The following is an 18091-nucleotide window of genomic DNA, read 5'->3' on the forward strand; positions in this document are numbered from 1 at the left end:
TTTTTTTTTTCTTTTTACTGTTTTATAGTACTGGGTGTTGGAGCTGGGCCTCACAGATGGTAGGCCCGTGTTCTACCAGTCCTCTTTTTACTGGTTTTCCTTCCCACTTCTGTTCAGTGTGTTTTGTTTATATGTGTAGCTCAGACTGATCTTGAACTCACAGCAATCCTCCTGCCACAGCCTCCCTTACGGTGGGATTACAGCCATGAAGCATCATATGTAACTTACTTTGTTATTGCTATTGAGGTAAGGTGTCAATAAGTTGGCTATGAACTCACTGTAGCCCAGGCAGGCCAAGAATACTTGTGACCCTCTTGACCCAGCCTTGTTGAGGTAACAGCCATATAAAAACGTTTTCTGAGTAATTAATTTTACAGCGTAACTTTCAAGGAATGTGACTATATCTTAGGGGTAGAATTTTTACCTAGCATGAAAGAGACTCTGAATTCAATTCTTAACACCGCACACAATAAAGGAATTCTAGTAATAATTTTCTGTAAGTAAAAAAGGATCGTGGCATATCATGAACATTGTCATTCATATGTAAGAAGGCTGGGTGTGGTGGTGAACGCCTCTAATCCTAGCATTCAGGAAGTAGAGGCAGGGGAGGCTATGAGTTTGAGCTCAGCCTGGTTTACATAGCAAGTTACAGGTCAGCCAAGGATGGTGAGACTCTGTCTCAAAAAAAAAAAAAAAAAAAAAAAAAAAAAAAAAAAAAAAAAAGGTTTAAAAAATACAGTAAAACTTTGTGCCTTTTAATTAACAATTAACGTAATTTCATAGATTATGTTCTTCAGGAAACCACCTGTGAAACAAACATCTACTTAGAGATTATGTTTAGGAACACGAACTGGTAATGAAGTAGGATTAAGCAGCATATGCATTGAACTGGGGGTCAATTAGAAAGGGATGCATTAGCTTCTGGACTTGGGCCTTTATGGACTACCAAATTAATGAAAGATGGCCAGACCCTCACAACTACAACCTGGAGTACACTGTATCTACATATCACCCTTGACCAGGCAGCGACCGACCATCAGCTATGAACTGTCATCAGCCAATGCTCTCATAGCTGGGACATAAGAGGCTCAATCCTGAGGGAGGTGTCAAATAAAATACGTAGTGCTACTGGGCTACCCAGTCCATTCTTGACATTGCTCAGACCCAATCTCTCTTGCAGAGTGCTCCCTCTGTACCCAGGATTCTGTGGGAGTGTTGTTTCCCTGTAAAACTCTGGTACAGCTGGAACTCAGAATGCTCTTCCTCCACAGTTGTACTAGAGTGTCCAGGCCAGCTGGACAATCAAGTGGTACCCTTAGGCCCTGTGGAGAGGACTGAGATGCAAGAGAAAATAAAAAGGCACAGCACGTCAAGAAGTCTGATCAAGCTGGCAAAATGTTTATTGTTCACACAGGTTATATACTCTAAAAACAGGATATGGGGAGGGGTAGGAAAGGAAAGAGGGCTTTGCAGGTGGAGGAAGCTAGCTGCATCTGTGGGGTCTAACTAAGTTATTCTTACAAAGCCTTTCTGTTATCAGGGGTTCTAAAAACATCTATCTAGCAGGATGTTGGTTACATCTAGACATCAGGAGGAAGGGTTACTAAGGTGGGTTGCTATGAGGCCTTGTTTGAAGTTCTGAGAACTGACAAGTGAAATCATGAAAGGTAAGCAGAAAGAAGAATGGGAGCTAGGAGAGCCAAGGGTGAGTGTTTGCCAAGAGTAAGGCCTTGCCATGGCTTCCCACACTAGAGCGCCTTACCAACTATTCCACAAGCTAGAACTTTCACTAGTCTCGGTGGTCCTGAGAGATCCGAGTCTTTGATCACCTCCTACAGCCACAGAGAGTTACTTGACTTAACATTAAAATCAAAACCAAGAAAATCAACTTGTATGTTAAACACACTCTCTGTTCCTGTAATGTAACTGCAGTACCATTTATCTTTGAAGAAATAGGATAGTTACTTTCGTTAAGACAGAGAGAGTCCCCTCTTCATTAGTTTTTTAAACTAAGATGTGAATTAAATTAAGTCTAATTTAATATCCTAATGGGGGCTCTTATGGATCATCTGGTGGAAACATGACACTGTTGAGGCTCAGGTCCCCGAGTAGGGTATAAAAACCAAATACCCTAAGGGGTCTTGGGATCAAGGAAACTATTTTTCTGCTCTGGATTTCTAAGCTCCTGTTCTATTTGAGAAATGCATTGTTGAGCTATACACAAATTCCAGTGGTCCTTTATCATTTAAGTATTTACAACTGAATATACTTAACCTCAGTAATAAAAATCAACCTAAATATTACCTATTATAGTAGAGGTTTTGTATTTTTCCTTTTTGTATTGTTGAGAAAGAGCCTCATTTTATAGGCTAGGGTGACCTACAATTCATCATGTAATCCAACTGTACTCATACTTCTAGCTATGCTCCTGCCTCAGCTTTCAAAGTGCTGTTAATACAAGGGTAACCACCACACTTGGGTTTGTAGTGAAGTGTTCAGTTTTGAAAAGTATGGTTTAACTTTCCTCTTAGCAGAGTTACATCTTATACAACTTTCTCTCTTAGTCAAGAAAGCATACTCTGGCAATATACCATGAACATGACTTTCAAAAAGGTTGTGATTTGCATCCACATATATTAAGGAATTCACACACCTGAAGTAATGTTTGCAAGCAATTTTTGAAGAATGAAAATGTCCAAATGTAACTCAGTCCTCTTAGAACCCAAGTGTGTTATCTATAGGAATATTTGGAAGATTTAAAAACTAATATAAAAAAGCATTAGATATTTATGCTTTTAGATGAAAGCATCTGAATGTTACTGTATATGATAAATATTTAAAAGACTATCAAGCCTGATGCTCCCATAGTTATAGCTACTCAGAGGATGGCCTGAGACCAGGTGTCTGGCGCAAGCTTGGGTAACAGACACTGTCTCTTCAAAATCAATAAACACTGAAGAATTCCAATTACCTTGTTAATTTGTATATTCGGTTTGGTGCTATTAATGTTATCTGAAATATTTTAAATTGAAATATCATCGAAGTTGCTAAGAATGCAGAATTCTATGACCTTTAGACTGTGGAGGCCACTGAAGAAGGAAACGTTTCTTCATCCTCCCTCTCCAACAAATTGTTCTTAGCTACCAAGCTCTTTTTGAAATGCTTCCAGGTGCCACTCATTTTCAGTCTCCTTTGTGCTTCCTGTGTTGGAAGCTTGTCACTGATATTTAGTTAAAAAGATATTTTTGTTATTTCAGAGTCAAGGTCTCACTGGACTTAAGGCAATCCTCCTGCCTCAACTCAGCCTCCTAGTGCTGGGACTACAGGTGTATATGACTATGCCCAGCTAGCATATTGATTATTTAAATGAAATTCAGTTTGTTTTCTTATTTTACACGCACATCATGGCTGCAGCCTTGTAATTTACTACACTAGCAAAGGTAGCTTTCTTTCAGAAAAAAAAATAGCGTACAGGAAAACAACAACAACAACAACAACAAAACAAAAACAAAAACAAAAAAACAAAACCCTGTTAATGAGACAAAGTTTAAAAAGCCGAGCCAATGTCAAGTGGAACAGAATGGCGAAAACCTGTGATCCTAAACGTGAAAGATGAAGCCATGGTCTCATTACAGGACGACAGACTGGTCTTTTGAGAAATGAGCTATCAACCACAAAGGCAGGAAAACTATGCCCACAATAAAACAGGCAAAGGCAGGATTGGTCTTGGTTGTACGCTGTTCTTTGGAGGCAAATGCGTCACGCACTGGGGTCGGCCCCACCTGACACCCAGCCATACCAGGGTGGCCCCTGTCCCCTGCACCCTGGGGAACACAGCGTACACACGACAGCGCTGCTGCAGCTAAAGCTAAAATGGCAGCGCCCCAAGGACACGAGCGGCTCAAAGAGGCTCAAAAGATACATTCCCTAACCCTCTCGGTTCTTTCATTTTGCACTGTGCTGTGAGGAGCGAAAGACCCCCTTGCCCCAGCTGCATAGGACGTTTAGGGGGAGTAGAGTTCTCCTTTGGCTTCGAGTGTCGGGAGCAAAGCAATCAAGGATTTACAGAGATAGCTAACGTGGTCTTCGCGGCTTGACTTGGAGACCCTCACCCCCTCTTCGTCCCCTTTACAGTGGGATGGTGACTCCAGAAGCCCTCTCCTTTCTGGTACGTGTCCTGTTCCCCGCCATCCCAAGGAGGATTTCCAAGGGACCCAGCTGCCAAGGCAGTGGCAATTGCAGGAACCAAGTGGGGAAAAAACAGTGCAGTGCAGAGGCAGGAAGAGGAGGAGGGAAAAACCCCGTTGCATTGGCTATCAATTTAGAGTAGGGCGACCGCTGCCGCTGCCGCTGCCGTGGAAGGAAACGCTGCCAACCGCAACAGAACGCCATACCTAAGTGAGCTGAGCATGTGTGGGGCTCTGCGCACGCCTAGTGGTGCAACCCAGTGACATCTAGTTTGGAGGAAAAAAAATCCAGTTGCCCTGTTTTGTCAGTACCAAGAAAGCTCTGAAAGGGGCTTGTCTGGTACTTAAAAGAACTGTAAGGGCCAAAGCAGAATTCAGGAAGATATGGGCAGAACCCAGAGACTAGAGCAGGAGTAGGTATCCACTAGAAACTCTAATTGGGCAAAAACCCCGGTATGCTACCACCTAAGTCCTCACTAGGAAAGCCCCTCTGTGAATGGAAAAAATAAAATAAGATAAGGAAGGATGTGTTCCTAAGTATGGTCGAGGAGAAACTTATTGTAGATATGAGGGAGAGGCCAGAGGCAGGGACATTTGGGAGAATCCAGAGTGAACATTTTCCTGATCTAGGCTAAGTGAGGAGAGGAGGCAGGGGAGAGGAGAGGAGAGAGCCGGGAAACCAAGAGGCCAAGAGGGTAAAGGGTCGACAAAAAGGGCTGGGTCACCAACATGGTTGGATTTATATAGGGAAGGGCAGCTGGAGGGAAGAGCAGCCCAGCCTCTGGGCTGGCAAAGTTTAGGGTAGGGAGTGGGGTATACCAGCCATACCCTCTAACAGGGCTGAGGGATGCTCAGAGAACCTACAGGCCAGGTCCACTTTGATATATGCACACCTCAGTTAGCCATTTGCCCTGGGTTTGAGACCCCACACTCAGACAACATTCATCTACTCAACCATTCTCTACCCCTGACAGGCAATCAGTGGGTTGGCTCAGGGACCATCTCCACCCAGAGCAAAAGTCGAGTAGACTTTGTGCGATGTGCATTGTCATTCCAGGGATAGATTGTCGCATGACAAGGTGGACATCTTCCATGCTCTAAGAGTCTGTCTGGTGTCATCATTTATCATCCCAGGTTCCTGTCATACACTGTGCCCCCCCCCTCGCTCTAGACAGTGTTTCGAAAATTCTTTAAAGAAGGAGTTTTACCCAAAGACAAACAAGTATTAAGAAGCTAAGTCAGGATCCAAGGTCGCCCTTGATTTCAAATCCTTTTAGGTAGCCTACGCTGACTCCTGCAATAGCAGTGGCCATTGCAGTTCCCACCTGTTCAACCTTTAGGGGCCAGCTGCCTCTACCAGTCCCTTGCTTTTCCTCTCTAGAACAATGGTGGGATAGAAGTCTCCTGTTCACCACCAGAGTCTGTAACTTTCTACCCGGAAGCATCAGGATAGAAATCTAACAACACAGACTACATGCTTACTATGAGCAAAGTTCCAGAGTATTAACTGAGGAAGACGCACATAAACAAGAATTTATGAATGGATTTATAACATAGATGAAGAAACAAGATAAATGAAAAAATTGCTTAACAGGCATTAAACTATTGACTCCTTATGTCTGCTTTTGCCTGTGTTTTCAGTACACCATGTCTAGAGAGTTTTTAAAATATTAATCTAAGTTACATAAGCCTATCATTTAAAGCTCCAGTAAAAAGTCAATGTTTTCAACATCCTTATCCATCCAGTTAGAATTAATGTGCGCCCCCACTTGTTTGTATTTTCAAATACTAAGGTGGAACTTTCTTCAAGATTAAGTCCATTTAAAGAGGCCAAGATGTAAGAGACCAGTGAGTAGATGTTACATTTCTGTAGAAAACAACGGTAAGGGCAATGTTAGGCTTGGCACAGATGAGATCGTCTTAATAATGCCTGTAGTTTCAAGTCATATTCAAGAATCATCTTTGGTAATTCAACTCTAGGCAGAAAAAGATAAGTCACTATGTGACTACCCTCAATATAAAAATCCAACTTTAACATAAGTAAGGAGCCACTAAAAGAATATTTGAGAAAAATAACTTCAAGAAGATTTATCTCTGATAGAAATATTGATCGCAAGAATTGGGGACTAATGCTAGCTTGTGCATATGTCTAGTTACATTTTCACGGGAGGGGGTAGGGTGGGGATGAGTATACTGATTACTAACTCTCAGAGCTTTCTTTTCATTTGTATTTTGCTTTTTAAAATAGTTTATCACTTCACAGCCCAGGCCAGGAACTCACTATGTAGCCCAGGGTGGCCTTGAACTTCCTCCTCAGATCCCCAGTTGCTGAGGTGGCAGAAGCTGGCTAGCCATGGTGATTCCTGGTTATCAAAGCTATTTTTAAGAGATTCAAATATAATGCTCCCCCCAGGCATTCCAAACAAATTTGCCAAAGACTAGCCCTGGCCAGCACTCGGCTCGGTTCATCTTCACGTTGGCAGCGTGGACCTGGGTACAGGCCACCGCAGAGGTGTCAGTCCTGAGACTGACAGGCACCTTCTGTCAGGTCTGGGTTCTCTCACCTGGAGGGAACCACGTTACCTCCACTGACAGCTTCCCCAGCTCGGTCCAGGCTCTTTCTCGTGCTGTTAGTAAAACCCGGAGCTGCGGATTTCGTGTCGCTTTGGCACCGCTCGGCCTCCGGACACCCACAGCTCGGAGGAGGCGGAGGGAGTCGCAGCGGAGGGGGTGGGGCTGGCTGGAGAGCCCGGTCCTACTACTGAGCATGTGCGACACGGCGCGCATGCTCAGTGCGGCCGGCCGCCTCCCATTGCGGGCAACTCCGGTGGTGGCAGCAGCGGCGGCGGCGGCGGCGGCAGCGGCGGCGGCACCGCCTCCTCCTCACACTCCGCGGGTGGCGGGGTTAGATGAGCGGCCCCAGCAGCGGCGAGGGCGGCGCGGGGAGGAGGAAGAGAAGGCGGCGGCGGCGGAGGAGGTCACAGTCTTTGTAGTGTCCCTGCTGCGGGCGCCCGAGGCCGCCGCTACAGCCGTCGTCGTTGGCGGAGTCTGTGAGGGCGCGCGCGTGCCTGCCCGCCCGGCCCGCGGGGACGAGGCGGCGGCGGCGGCGAGGATGATGATGTGTGCGGCGACTGCCTCCCCCGCCGCCGCCTCCTCGGGGCCCGGCGGGGACGGCTTCTTCGCAGCCGCCACCATGTCTTCCTCCCCGGCACCGGGGGCGCTGTTCATGCCGGTTCCTGACGGCTCGGTGGCCGCCGCGGGGTTGGGGCTGGGGCTGCCTGCCACGGACTCCCGGGGTCACTATCAGCTGCTGCTGTCAGGCCGGGCCTTGGCGGATCGCTACCGGAGGATTTACACCACTGCGCTCAGTGACAGGGACCAGGCCGGCAGCGGCACTGGACACCCGGCCTCCAGGTGAGTCTCCCGGGCGCCCTTCCATGCCGCGTGTGCATCTGTGCGCCTCCCCCTCCACCCCGTGTGTGTGTGTGTGTGTGTGTGTGTGTGTGTGTGTGTGTGCGCGCGCGCGCACCCGTGCGTGTGTGTTCACGTAATTAGCACTCAGGTTTCAGTCAGGGCTGGATGCTGGTGATAGAAGCACTTTAGTGATAAGAGGGTGTGGTGGCCACGATGTCTGTGCGTGCGTGGTTGTGTGTGAGTGTGTGTGTGTCCGCGCGCGCGGGCACACACACGCGTGTCCGTCTCTCTTGTCTGTCTGTCTTTTGGAGGGGAAGGAGGGAAGGTACAGAAGATGAGTACGTCTTGGTTAACGCTGGAGAGGGTGATGGTGCTAGTCTGTCATGACACGTGTGTATTGTTGAGAAAGGAGGCATGGTTAGAGAGGGATCAGACCACAGTGCATGGAGAGAATTTGAAGGAGTCATAAGGGGATGTGTACCCGTTTCTAGTGTCTGAGCTGCAGTGTTATTTGCACGACCCCTCCCCATCACATTCCTTCCTCCAGATGCCCTCCATAAAAGCTGGCCTTTCACTACAGGGGAGCAATGGTATTGGTTAAAAATACTGATGTTTGTAGAACGTTGTACACGAAAAGCTAGTGGTTTCATTTTAGGAGATTTATGCATAAAGGATACAGATGGGGATTTGTGCAGACGTCAGAAGTGTCTAATAGGGGTTTTTAGAAGTGTAGTTTGATTATGGAGCCTTTTGGCCTTGAAATGTGTTTGCAGCTGCTGCCTTGTTCTGATGTCCTGTCCGGCCATTTCCCTTCATCTTCTGTTCTATTTCCTGTCATTTGCAGATTTGAGAATACAGGGAGTTTTGTAGGAAAAAAAAAAAAAAAAGAAAAAAATACTCCCTTTTTTCCCCCATTTTTTTTTTAAATAAAAAAAAACTTTAGAAATATGTCAATTGCCTAGAGTTCACCTGCTAACAGAAAATCTGAGTAGCTCTCAGGTCTCTTTCAGTTAGACTGGCTACACCTTTAAGTTCCTTCCTATAGTTGGAAAATCACTTTCATTTTCTTTTTCTTAAAATATGGTTACTGTTTTTGGCTAAAAACTCTCCCGTTCTTTTCTTTTTCATGCCTTAACTTGTCACATACCCTGAAGGCTGGTTGCTGACTCCTTTTGCCAGCTTTGAGAGTGGTAATCGGGAGTCTCCTTTTTGTCTTCCTGTAGCCTCTTACAGGGCATTCAGAAAGCACAGTAGGATTTTTAAAGGTGAGTTTGCTGAAAGCACAGTAGGATTTTTAAAGGTGAGTTTGCTGAAGTGCTTTTTTTTTCCCCTCTCCCTTATTAAATCAGTGTGACTTAACTAGGGCATGCCAGATGCCCCTTTCCCCCATTATAGGAGGTCCCTAGTCCGTAAGTCTAGCTAGTGTATCAGTATGTGTCATGGCTTACCTGCTGGAGAGGGTTGTAAAGACAAGCTTTATTCACCCCTTTTGTAGATAAAGCAGCCTTATCTATTTGTTGACAGGATTGGGTGCATCCGTAGTTGAGTCATGGATGTAAGTGATCATAATTACTTTTTGCTATTTAGGATGAAGGTAACAGTGTCACAGGTGTGGTTCTTGCTGATGGTTTTGGAAAGTAGCATACTCACAGGACAGAACTTACCTTGAGAGTTAGGTTTAAGCTCGAGCTTTGCATCTCTAAATTATTGTACTGTGGTATATCTGCACAAATTCCTCTTATAAATTTAAAATCATATTATTTCCAAACTTATGCAAAAATCTATGGTGTATATTCTTGCTTTGATTTTCTACTGCTTTTTAAATATTGACTTTCTTGTATCTAGAAATGTACTTGCAGTAGTAGACAAAGTTAAATATAAGTTCATATACTTAAAGTTGGTGATTTTTAATTTGATCAATTTCTACAAACTATCAATAAAATATGAGGAATTGGTTCATTGATCTCAAAGAAATATTCATGGAAACTAACCTTACTTTGATAATGCCTTCCAATAGTTGTTCATAATATTGCTTACTGTAGTTCTCTCCCCATTTTCATCTACAACTGTTCTTTATTGTGAATTGAATTAAATTTGCTCACTAAAAAATTAAGGATGAGAAGAATTGTGATTTAGTTTATTTATATAGGCCATTGAGTTATATGAGATAGATGGAAATAGGGCTGAAATTCTAGAGAGCATCAAGCTTAAAGGTGAGAGAAAAGGGAGACAATAAAAGAAACCAAGAAAAGAGATTAGAAAACCCAGAGGAGGAGCAGGCAGAAGTACCTCAGGTTCTAGGGAAGGAAGAAAGTGTTTTCAGAAGTGCTAGATACTGAAGAAAACCAGAACAGTTTTCTAGTCATGGATAACATCTGAGCCAAGTGGTCATAACTGGAATAAGTATAAAGAGGGGAGGGAGGATGGAAAGTATTGGGATAACCTGGGGGATATGCGAGGAGGTTATAGGAAGGCAATGGGGTATTCAAGTGTGGGAAGAGAGCCTCTTGGTTTCCCGGCTCTCTCCTCTCCTCTCCCCTGCCTCCTCTCCTCACTTAGCCTAGATCAGGAAAATGTTCACTCTGGATTCTCCCAAATGTCCCTGCCTCTGGCCTCTCCCTCATATCTACAATAAGTTTCTCCTCGACCATACTTAGGAACACATCCTTCCTTATCTTATTTTATTTTTTCCATTCACAGAGGGGCTTTCCTAGTGAGGACTTAGGTGGTAGCATACCGGGGTTTTTGCCCAATTAGAGTTTCTAGTGGATACCTACTCCTGCTCTAGTCTCTGGGTTCTGCCCACATCTTCCTGAATTCTGCTTTGGCCCTTTGTTCTCATAGTTGAGAGGAGGATATTAAAGAGCTGAAAGAAGGAATAATTGATAGAAATCAGTGGAGGCAGTGTTATGATGACAGGTTAGCCATTGAAGGAGTTAAGGATTGATCTTCCTTTACCAGAAAAGAAAATATTGCTAAGGATACAGACTGATATTTTTTTGAAGATGAGTAACATAGCTATTCTTTCTGGTGATCTGAATGGGTGGCATCATGTTTTGGCCTTTATTGTGTCAGTAAGTGTCTGTGATGTGCACTATTGTAGACATTAAAGGCATAGCCTTAAGTACAACAGACAGGGTCTTACTGTTTTTGCAGTGTGCACTGGGGGTGCTGGTAACAACTGGTAATTTCTTCTGATAAGTAATGATGAAGGAAATACAGCCAATTTCATGGATTGAGCTACGAGTGATAGGGTCAACAGAGTTCTCATTGAGAGTTGGCATTTAAGTTGACTTGTAAGAAGGAAGGAGATCTAGATGTGCATATGAGAAAATTATAAAAGCTTTAAGAGAAGAGCAAACATGTGCTTCAGGGAACAGGTATATAACTGAATTATTAGCCCAAGTTGAGCAAATTCAGTATTATAGATTGTTTTGGGTGTAAGATTTAAGCCTAAGGTAGACTTGATTTTGAAGGCATTTTAACAAAGTGTCTAAGAGCTTGGACTCTTGACACCACATTGGCTTTAAGTCCTGCCCGGCCTCTGTCATTTGCTAGTTGTGTAACCTTGAATGTTACATAACTCTCACACCTTGGTTTTCTTATAGGTAGAGTGATGATAATAATAATGTGCACTATTTGTAGATTAGATGAACAAATATTTGTAAAGTCCTTGGCACATTATATGTGGTTAAATATTAGGGGTTTTATTTTTTCTGAAAGTGAGGGGTTTGAGGATATGGAGAAAAGTAACAGTCTTCGCCTGTAACTCTTGGTTTTTGGATCAGTAATTGCCTAATAGTGGAATAGTTTTTATGCATTCAGTGATTGAATATATGTTTTTGAATGAATAAGACTGGATGAAGTTATAACATTTTCTCGGAGAAAGTTGCCAGCCAGGCAAGGCAGAAAAAAAGTAAGTAAGTAAGTTAGTTAGTTAGTTAGTTTTCTGAATGGTAAGATAAATCCCCATATGGAAAGTGCCGCACTTCTGGGGTCAGGTCTTACAGCTTATAGATAGCCTAGTGTAGATTCCAATTTTACCTTTTTTATGTGTTAGGTTGCAGTGTGTGTGTGTGCGCGTGTGTCTTTGTGTGTGTGTGTAGTGTGTGTGTTTGGGACATGTTCTGCTCTGTAGATGCTGTCAGCCTGGAACTTATAATATTACCGGTGGCTGGAGTTACAGTTCCTGTGTCACCAGGCCCAGCCTGAGTGTTTTGTTTTATGGTTTTTGAGATGATATCTCATGTAACCCTAACAGGATTACTATGTAGCCTAGAAATACAAGTTATCATCTTGGTTCAGCATTCTGATGTCTGGGATTACAGGTGTGTACACTACAGCTGGCTGGCTGGCTTTTGTAACTTTTTAGAGTAATCTAAAGGCTATGTGGCCACACATGTTAAATGTCTTTTAAATGTTAGTTGCTCTTGTCATTATTAAAATTATATTTACAATTTCAGTCTCCTTATTATAAGCCTTACTACTAGTTAGAAGCTGAATGAGGAGAACTTCTAGTTGACTGATTGAGGGTTAAAGTATGACTGGAGGTCAAAGAAAAGTAGAAATTGAAAGCTTTGGTTGACTGGGGAAAGGGAAGTGGCGCTAGGAGGGAAGTGGGAAACTGAGCGAGAAAGGAAAGCCTGAGCCCTCGGGCAGCAGCAGCAGAAGAGCAGCCTGCCCTGAGGGCCAGAGAACACTACGACTAAATGGGGATTCTGTCCTTTTCTTAAGCTAAACTAGTTAGTTTCTTTGCTACTTTTTTCTTTTTGTTAGAAATGTCAGTTGACTGGCTTGTTAGTATACTCCCAGTTTGTGGGTGGTAGAGGTAGGAAGGTCAGGAGTTCAAGGCCAGCCTGTGGTATATAACAACTTGAAGGCCAGCCTCTGGACCTGGTATTCTATCTTGAAGTAAAACAGAACAGAACAGAAATGGTATTTGAGTCCATTCTGTCTGTGCTTGGAATTTGGGCTGTAAGAGGTTAAACAGTCAAACCTGTGAATGTTGAGGGTTATTAGATGTTGAAGTTACTAGTCTTCAGTGTATTGTCTGTCTGGGGATGAAAGATAAAAGGCAGATACTTAAGGGAAACATTAATGAAAACAACTATTACATGATGGTGGCCTGGGCTTGCTCGGCAGTCTCTGTGTAGGTAATGCTAACATTTTTATTAATGCTAGGATGTAGGTATCAGGAGGGAAAGGAGTAAGAATTTATTGCAGGATTGGGAAGATTAGCCAGAAGGACAGTATCTGGAAGAACAAGAAAAATTAAATTTTGATCAGAATTATTGGGAAAATCCTGATAGTTTTGAGCTAAGAAGAGACATCATTATAGAAATGGGTTAGGGAATGATGTGGGGTTTATAGAACATCTGTGAAATTCTCTGTGTTCTATAAACACATTAAGTCAAAGGCAATACTGTTGGTATACTGATTGGTAGAAATATAAAGTGAATTAGTCTCCTAGCACAAAAGAAATGAAAACTATTGGATTTTTTTTCATGCTTTTTTTCCTTTTTTTCTTTTTTTTTTTTTTACTATATATTTTATTTTCATTTCAGATGCCATCCCCTTTCCCCATTTCCCCTCCCTAGAAAACCCCTATCCCATGCCTCCTTTTCCTTTTTGCTTTTATACATTTTTTAAATGTTAATCAAAGGCTTTATAAGTTTGGTAATGCTCAATCAGAAGTGTAACCCAATACCCAACCTAGATATATAAACTATCTTTGACTGGTGGAGACATGTGAACATCTGCCTCCATGCCCCCCCTTTCTGTCTCTCTGTCTGTGTCTCTCTCTCTCTCTCTCTCTCTCTCATCATCTAGCTTCACCCTTCCTGTTAAAATAAAACTTTTTTCTCAAAATGCAATTAGAGCATAATTATTCCTAATTGTACCAGTGAGGTACAAGATAGTCCTAATACCCAGTCCATCATTTTGTTGACTAACTAGAAAAACTATTGGATCTTATAAAAATATATGTAATTCATTTAATAAATTTAAATATGTTAATTTAATCATAATAGTTTCATATTATAAGCCATTCAGTTTAGAAGTTCGCAAAACAAGTTTTTGTTTTTCTCAACAACAGATTAAATGTGTCGAATCTTTTTTGGGGGTGCTGTTAGGTTAGTTAAGATTCAATTTATAGACAATAAAATTAACCCTCTTTAAATATTCATTTAATGAATCTTAGAACTATCACTATAGTCAAGTGTAGAATATTTCCATCACTTCAGAAAGCTTTTTAAGGCTTCATACTCCTACCTCCTGGCTATCATTATGACTGTATCTAGCACTCTACCTTTTCTATAATAATATGCAAATCTAGTTCCTTTTAGGACAGGGCCATACATATTGTTGATGCTTTTGTCTTCCATTCTGTGTTTCCTGTAAATGGAAATTAGGCCTTAAGACCTCATTGGATTCTGTGTAGAAGTCTTAGCGGGAGTATTTTGTGTATAGTATGGGTCACTGCATGTTGTCCCAGTCCCAAGTTACTGGCTTTCCTTACTTGCAATGGTGCTAACATTAGTACCCATCAGACCTGCCCCTTGTAATTTACACACTTCTCTTGTAATGAGCACAGAACTGTGGGAGTAAGGACTGGCACTCTGCACCTTTCACCAAATGGTTTTAGTATCCTTTGATAGTCTTTGCCTGAGTCAGTAATTTTATTAGACATTTAAAAATGCTTTTCCCCTCTTACAATTCTGTTAATCTTTTTGTAGTTATTAGTGCTTTTTGGTGTACTAGACCAGTGCTGATGGGCAGGGCTACATTAGGCTTCCAGATTACCCACCTTCCTTCTCAGATTGAGTCATATGCTTTTCTAGTGAGAACTAAAAGAGAAGGTAGCTGAGTTCCCCAGATGTGCTTCCTAGTCACTGCATCCATATTGGCTGATGTGTATAGTACCTGGCCCGTTTGCCTAGAGGCAAAACAGTTTTTTTTTTTTTTTCCCTCCAAGACAGGGTTTCTCTGTGTAGCCCTGGCTGTCCTAGAATTCCCTCTGTAGACCAGGCTGGCCTCGAACTCAGAAATCCACCTGCCTCTGCCTCCTAAGTGCTGGGATTAAAGGCGTGCGCCACCACTGACAAAATAGTTTTGAAGGATCATCTTGACCTGAGCTTCCCCAGGGTACTGGCTGAGGCCTTTCTATGGCTGAACTGCAGTCCAGCTTCTGCTCAGAACTACTACTTTCCCTTCTCCTTATTTGTTGATTCTCGGAGCACTCCTCAGTAAGTTCTGGTGTGTATATCTCCTTTTTAGTCATTTCACTCACTACCAGAAACAGTCTTAGTTCTAGCTGAGATGAACCACGTTCTAATAGTGTCAGTTGAACACTGCTGCTGCTGCAACTCAGCAGCACAGTTGTGTAACTATTAAAACTGCCATGCAGAATGCAGTTTCTGTGATTGGAGATGTCCTGGTGAGTACTGTATCTTGGGTTTTTGAGAGGCTTAGGGAAGTAATCATTATAAGGGTAGTATAATGAGCAAGCACACTGTTGCTAAGTGACATTGATAGATGAGAATGATGAAGAAAGGCTGAAGGTAATTGGACATAAAAGGTAAAAGGAATTTTCTTTTTCTTTTTTAGTAACATATAAAGAAATACCTGCAATGGGGATAAGAAGCAAAGGACAGGCCAACCAAAGGCTTAATGTTGAAGGTGCTAAGGTGGATAGAATTTTCATTTGGTATAACCACTGTCAGTGTTCTAATTGGGTTGAAATGGATTCCTGACCCTTAGAGTAGAACTGATGTACCTGTAAACCTTTGAACCTCTAAATTTTCCTGAGTTCTTTAGGCTTTCAGAAGTTGCTTAATTATGAGTAGAAAATGCCTTCTTGAAGATTGTAGAAGTTTGTACTCTCCTGCCTCTTCTGGACCATCTCTGACCTTCTCACTCTTAGCTAATAACAAACCAATAAATAGAGTCAAGGCATGAAGGCACTGGATCGGTCTCTCTCTCTCTCTCTCTCTCTCTCTCTCTCTCTCTCTCTCTCTCTCTCTCTCTCATTCACACACACACACCCCTATACACATGTATATTCCTAAACTAAACAATACTCTAGTACCACAATAGACACACAGAAATACGATATGATATTTGAACTTTTCAAAGGAAATACTATAATGTTTGTCTCACCACTAGTTTAAAATAGTTAATGGTTTTGACTTTACTTACTACTGCATTTCTTTTGATGGCATCCTATTTTTGCAAAGTTAGGCTTTTGGTGGTTGTGATACAAACCAAGCATTACTTGTCAGAAATATGGAACTGCACAGGAAGGTGGCCTCTCCAGTTTGACTCCATGCTTGAGAATTGTTACAGTGCCCAATAGTATAGCACAGGGATTGTTTTAGACTAAGAGTCCACTTTATATCAAAGAAGGACCGCTTAGATCATTTGTCTCATCAGACACCACATGAGCCAGAAGCTGCTGATCTGATAGGGCATCAGGTCTTTTATGGCAACACTGATGACAATACCCTAGCTTGAACATGATACTCTGCAGGGATGAGCAAGAATTCTTTGATAGTCTCAGACAAAAGAATAGGTAGGAGTGGTTTTATTCAACATCATTCTCATTTAGACAATTGAGGAGTGTTTCCTGTCATCAGAGCTTGAGTAGGAGGAGTTAAGAGATACTGATGCTTAGATGAGAAACATTTTAGAAAAGAAAACACAGAAGAATCCTGTTATACTTGAAACTACAGTTGGTAGGGAAACATCCAACTTTCTTTGGATAGGGCTTATGGACCTAAAGGAAAATAGGGTTGACAACACAACAGAGCACAGATGTTTGTCACATAAGTGATGCAGTGGGTGTCTCTGAGATGTTAGTATTATAGTTATTCTCATAAGATGAGTTTAATAATAATTCTGTATTAAAAATTGTATAGGCTTGTTGTTCATAAATATTTGATAGACTCCATCCGAGGCACTTAGTGGTATGTGCTCTTTCTTTAATTGCCTGACAGCTTGTTTCTTTTAATACTTAATATCTGTCATCTAAAGGTGCCATAGTTTGTTCTCTGAAAGGGAATCTTGACCGCTCCTAAGTTTTGACAATTCTGAATGAAATTCTTATAAACATCCACGTGCAGGTTTTTGTTTGGGCATAAGTTTTCAGCGTCTCTGGATAAATACATTCCAGATTTTGTAACTGGTGTTAGATCATGTGGTCAGGATCTGTTTAGTTTTGTAGGAAACTGTCAAATTCTCTCCCCAAGTGGATCTACCATTTCTATGTATGGAACAAAACTTTCAGTAGTGTATGAGAGTTTGCGTTGCTCTGTGTCCTCGGTGACATTAAGTGTTGTCAGTGTTCTAGATTTTGGGCATTCTGATTGATGGATCCCTTTGCTGTTTTAATCTGTATTAGTGTGGTAACACATGTTTTAGAACACCTTTTCAGGTGCTGATTTGTTATTTCTGTATCTACTTTGAGGACATATCAAGGATGTGTTCTCATCTTTAAATCCCAGCATTGTTGTTTCAGTAGTGTTGGGTTAGAGAGTTCTTGAATAGCTTGTCTTTTACAGGTGATAATTTCTCCTGGTTTGTATATTTTTTCTCATTCTATTGATAATTTTTTTTTTTTTTGGAAAGCAGATATTTTTGATTTCAATGAAGTTCTCAACTATTTTTTCCTAGTTCATGCTTTATCATTTTATTTAAAAAACTGTTGTCATACTCAAGGCTATCTAGAGTTTCTCCTATTCCATCTTCTGAACGCTGTATTGTTTTGTGTTTCGCATGCAAGGTTTATTTTCCATTTTGAGTTAATTTTTTGTGCAGGCTACAAGGCCTGTGTGTCTAGTTGTTCCACCATCCTTTGTTTCGTTGCTTTGTTTTGCCCCTCTGCTAATGCCATTTGACTGTATTTATGTGGGTCTGTTCTGAGTTCCCTGCTCTTTGTTCTGTTGGGCTGTCTCTTGTTTCTTCAGTACTACACAGTCTTAGTTACTGTAGTTTTATAGGAAATCTTGAAGTGAGATATTTACTTTTTTTTTCACATTGTCTTAGCTATTATAGATGTTTGTCTCCTCTCATAAACTCTTAAACATTTGTCAAAATTCCAGAAATAACCTACTAGAATATTTATTGAAACTGTTAGATCAATGGATTAGATAATAATATTGAGCTTTCCTATCTGTATCTATGGGATATTTGTTATTTAGTTTCTTTTATTAGAATTTTGCAGTTTTCTTCATTTAGCTTTTATAAGTTTTTTTTTTTTTTAGATTTATACCTTTATATTTCTTTGTTGAGGATACAACATTTTTATATTCTACTTTGCTTCTGGTATAGAGGAAAACAATTCCCCCCCCCCCCCACGACATAAACATACACACTACTGTTTTGTGCATACATGCTATAATCTTTTCATTAGGTATACCAGGGTTATTGTGCTTTGTTTTGTCTCTTCTTTTAGATTTTGACCTAGGAAGGCACACCATCTTCTTTTTTCTCCT

General features: G+C 41.7%; 1 protein-coding gene and 1 long non-coding RNA gene across 15 annotated transcripts in view; one reads left to right on the forward strand and one right to left on the reverse strand.

Annotated features, from left to right (window-relative positions):
• LOC143441655 (uncharacterized) overlaps positions 1-6965 on the reverse strand; it is a 72388-nt gene extending 65423 nt beyond the window's left edge. Inside the window, exon 1 of the long non-coding RNA XR_013109229.1 lies at positions 6752-6965. This is a non-coding gene — a long non-coding RNA (uncharacterized LOC143441655). The remainder of the gene's footprint in view (positions 1-6751) is intronic.
• The window catches only part of Mycbp2 (MYC binding protein 2), a 222594-nt gene continuing 211466 nt past the window's right edge, over positions 6964-18091 (forward strand). For all 14 annotated transcript variants that reach the window (XM_076930602.1, XM_076930603.1, XM_076930607.1 and 11 more), the window contains exon 1: positions 6964-7601. In XM_076930602.1, coding sequence (XP_076786717.1) covers positions 6973-7601 — 629 coding nt within the window. In that variant the 5' untranslated portion in view covers positions 6964-6972. The remainder of the gene's footprint in view (positions 7602-18091) is intronic.

The sequence above is a fragment of the Arvicanthis niloticus genome, chromosome 3, assembly GCF_011762505.2.
Source record: "Arvicanthis niloticus isolate mArvNil1 chromosome 3, mArvNil1.pat.X, whole genome shotgun sequence".
NCBI classification, from domain to species: domain Eukaryota; kingdom Metazoa; phylum Chordata; class Mammalia; order Rodentia; family Muridae; genus Arvicanthis; species Arvicanthis niloticus.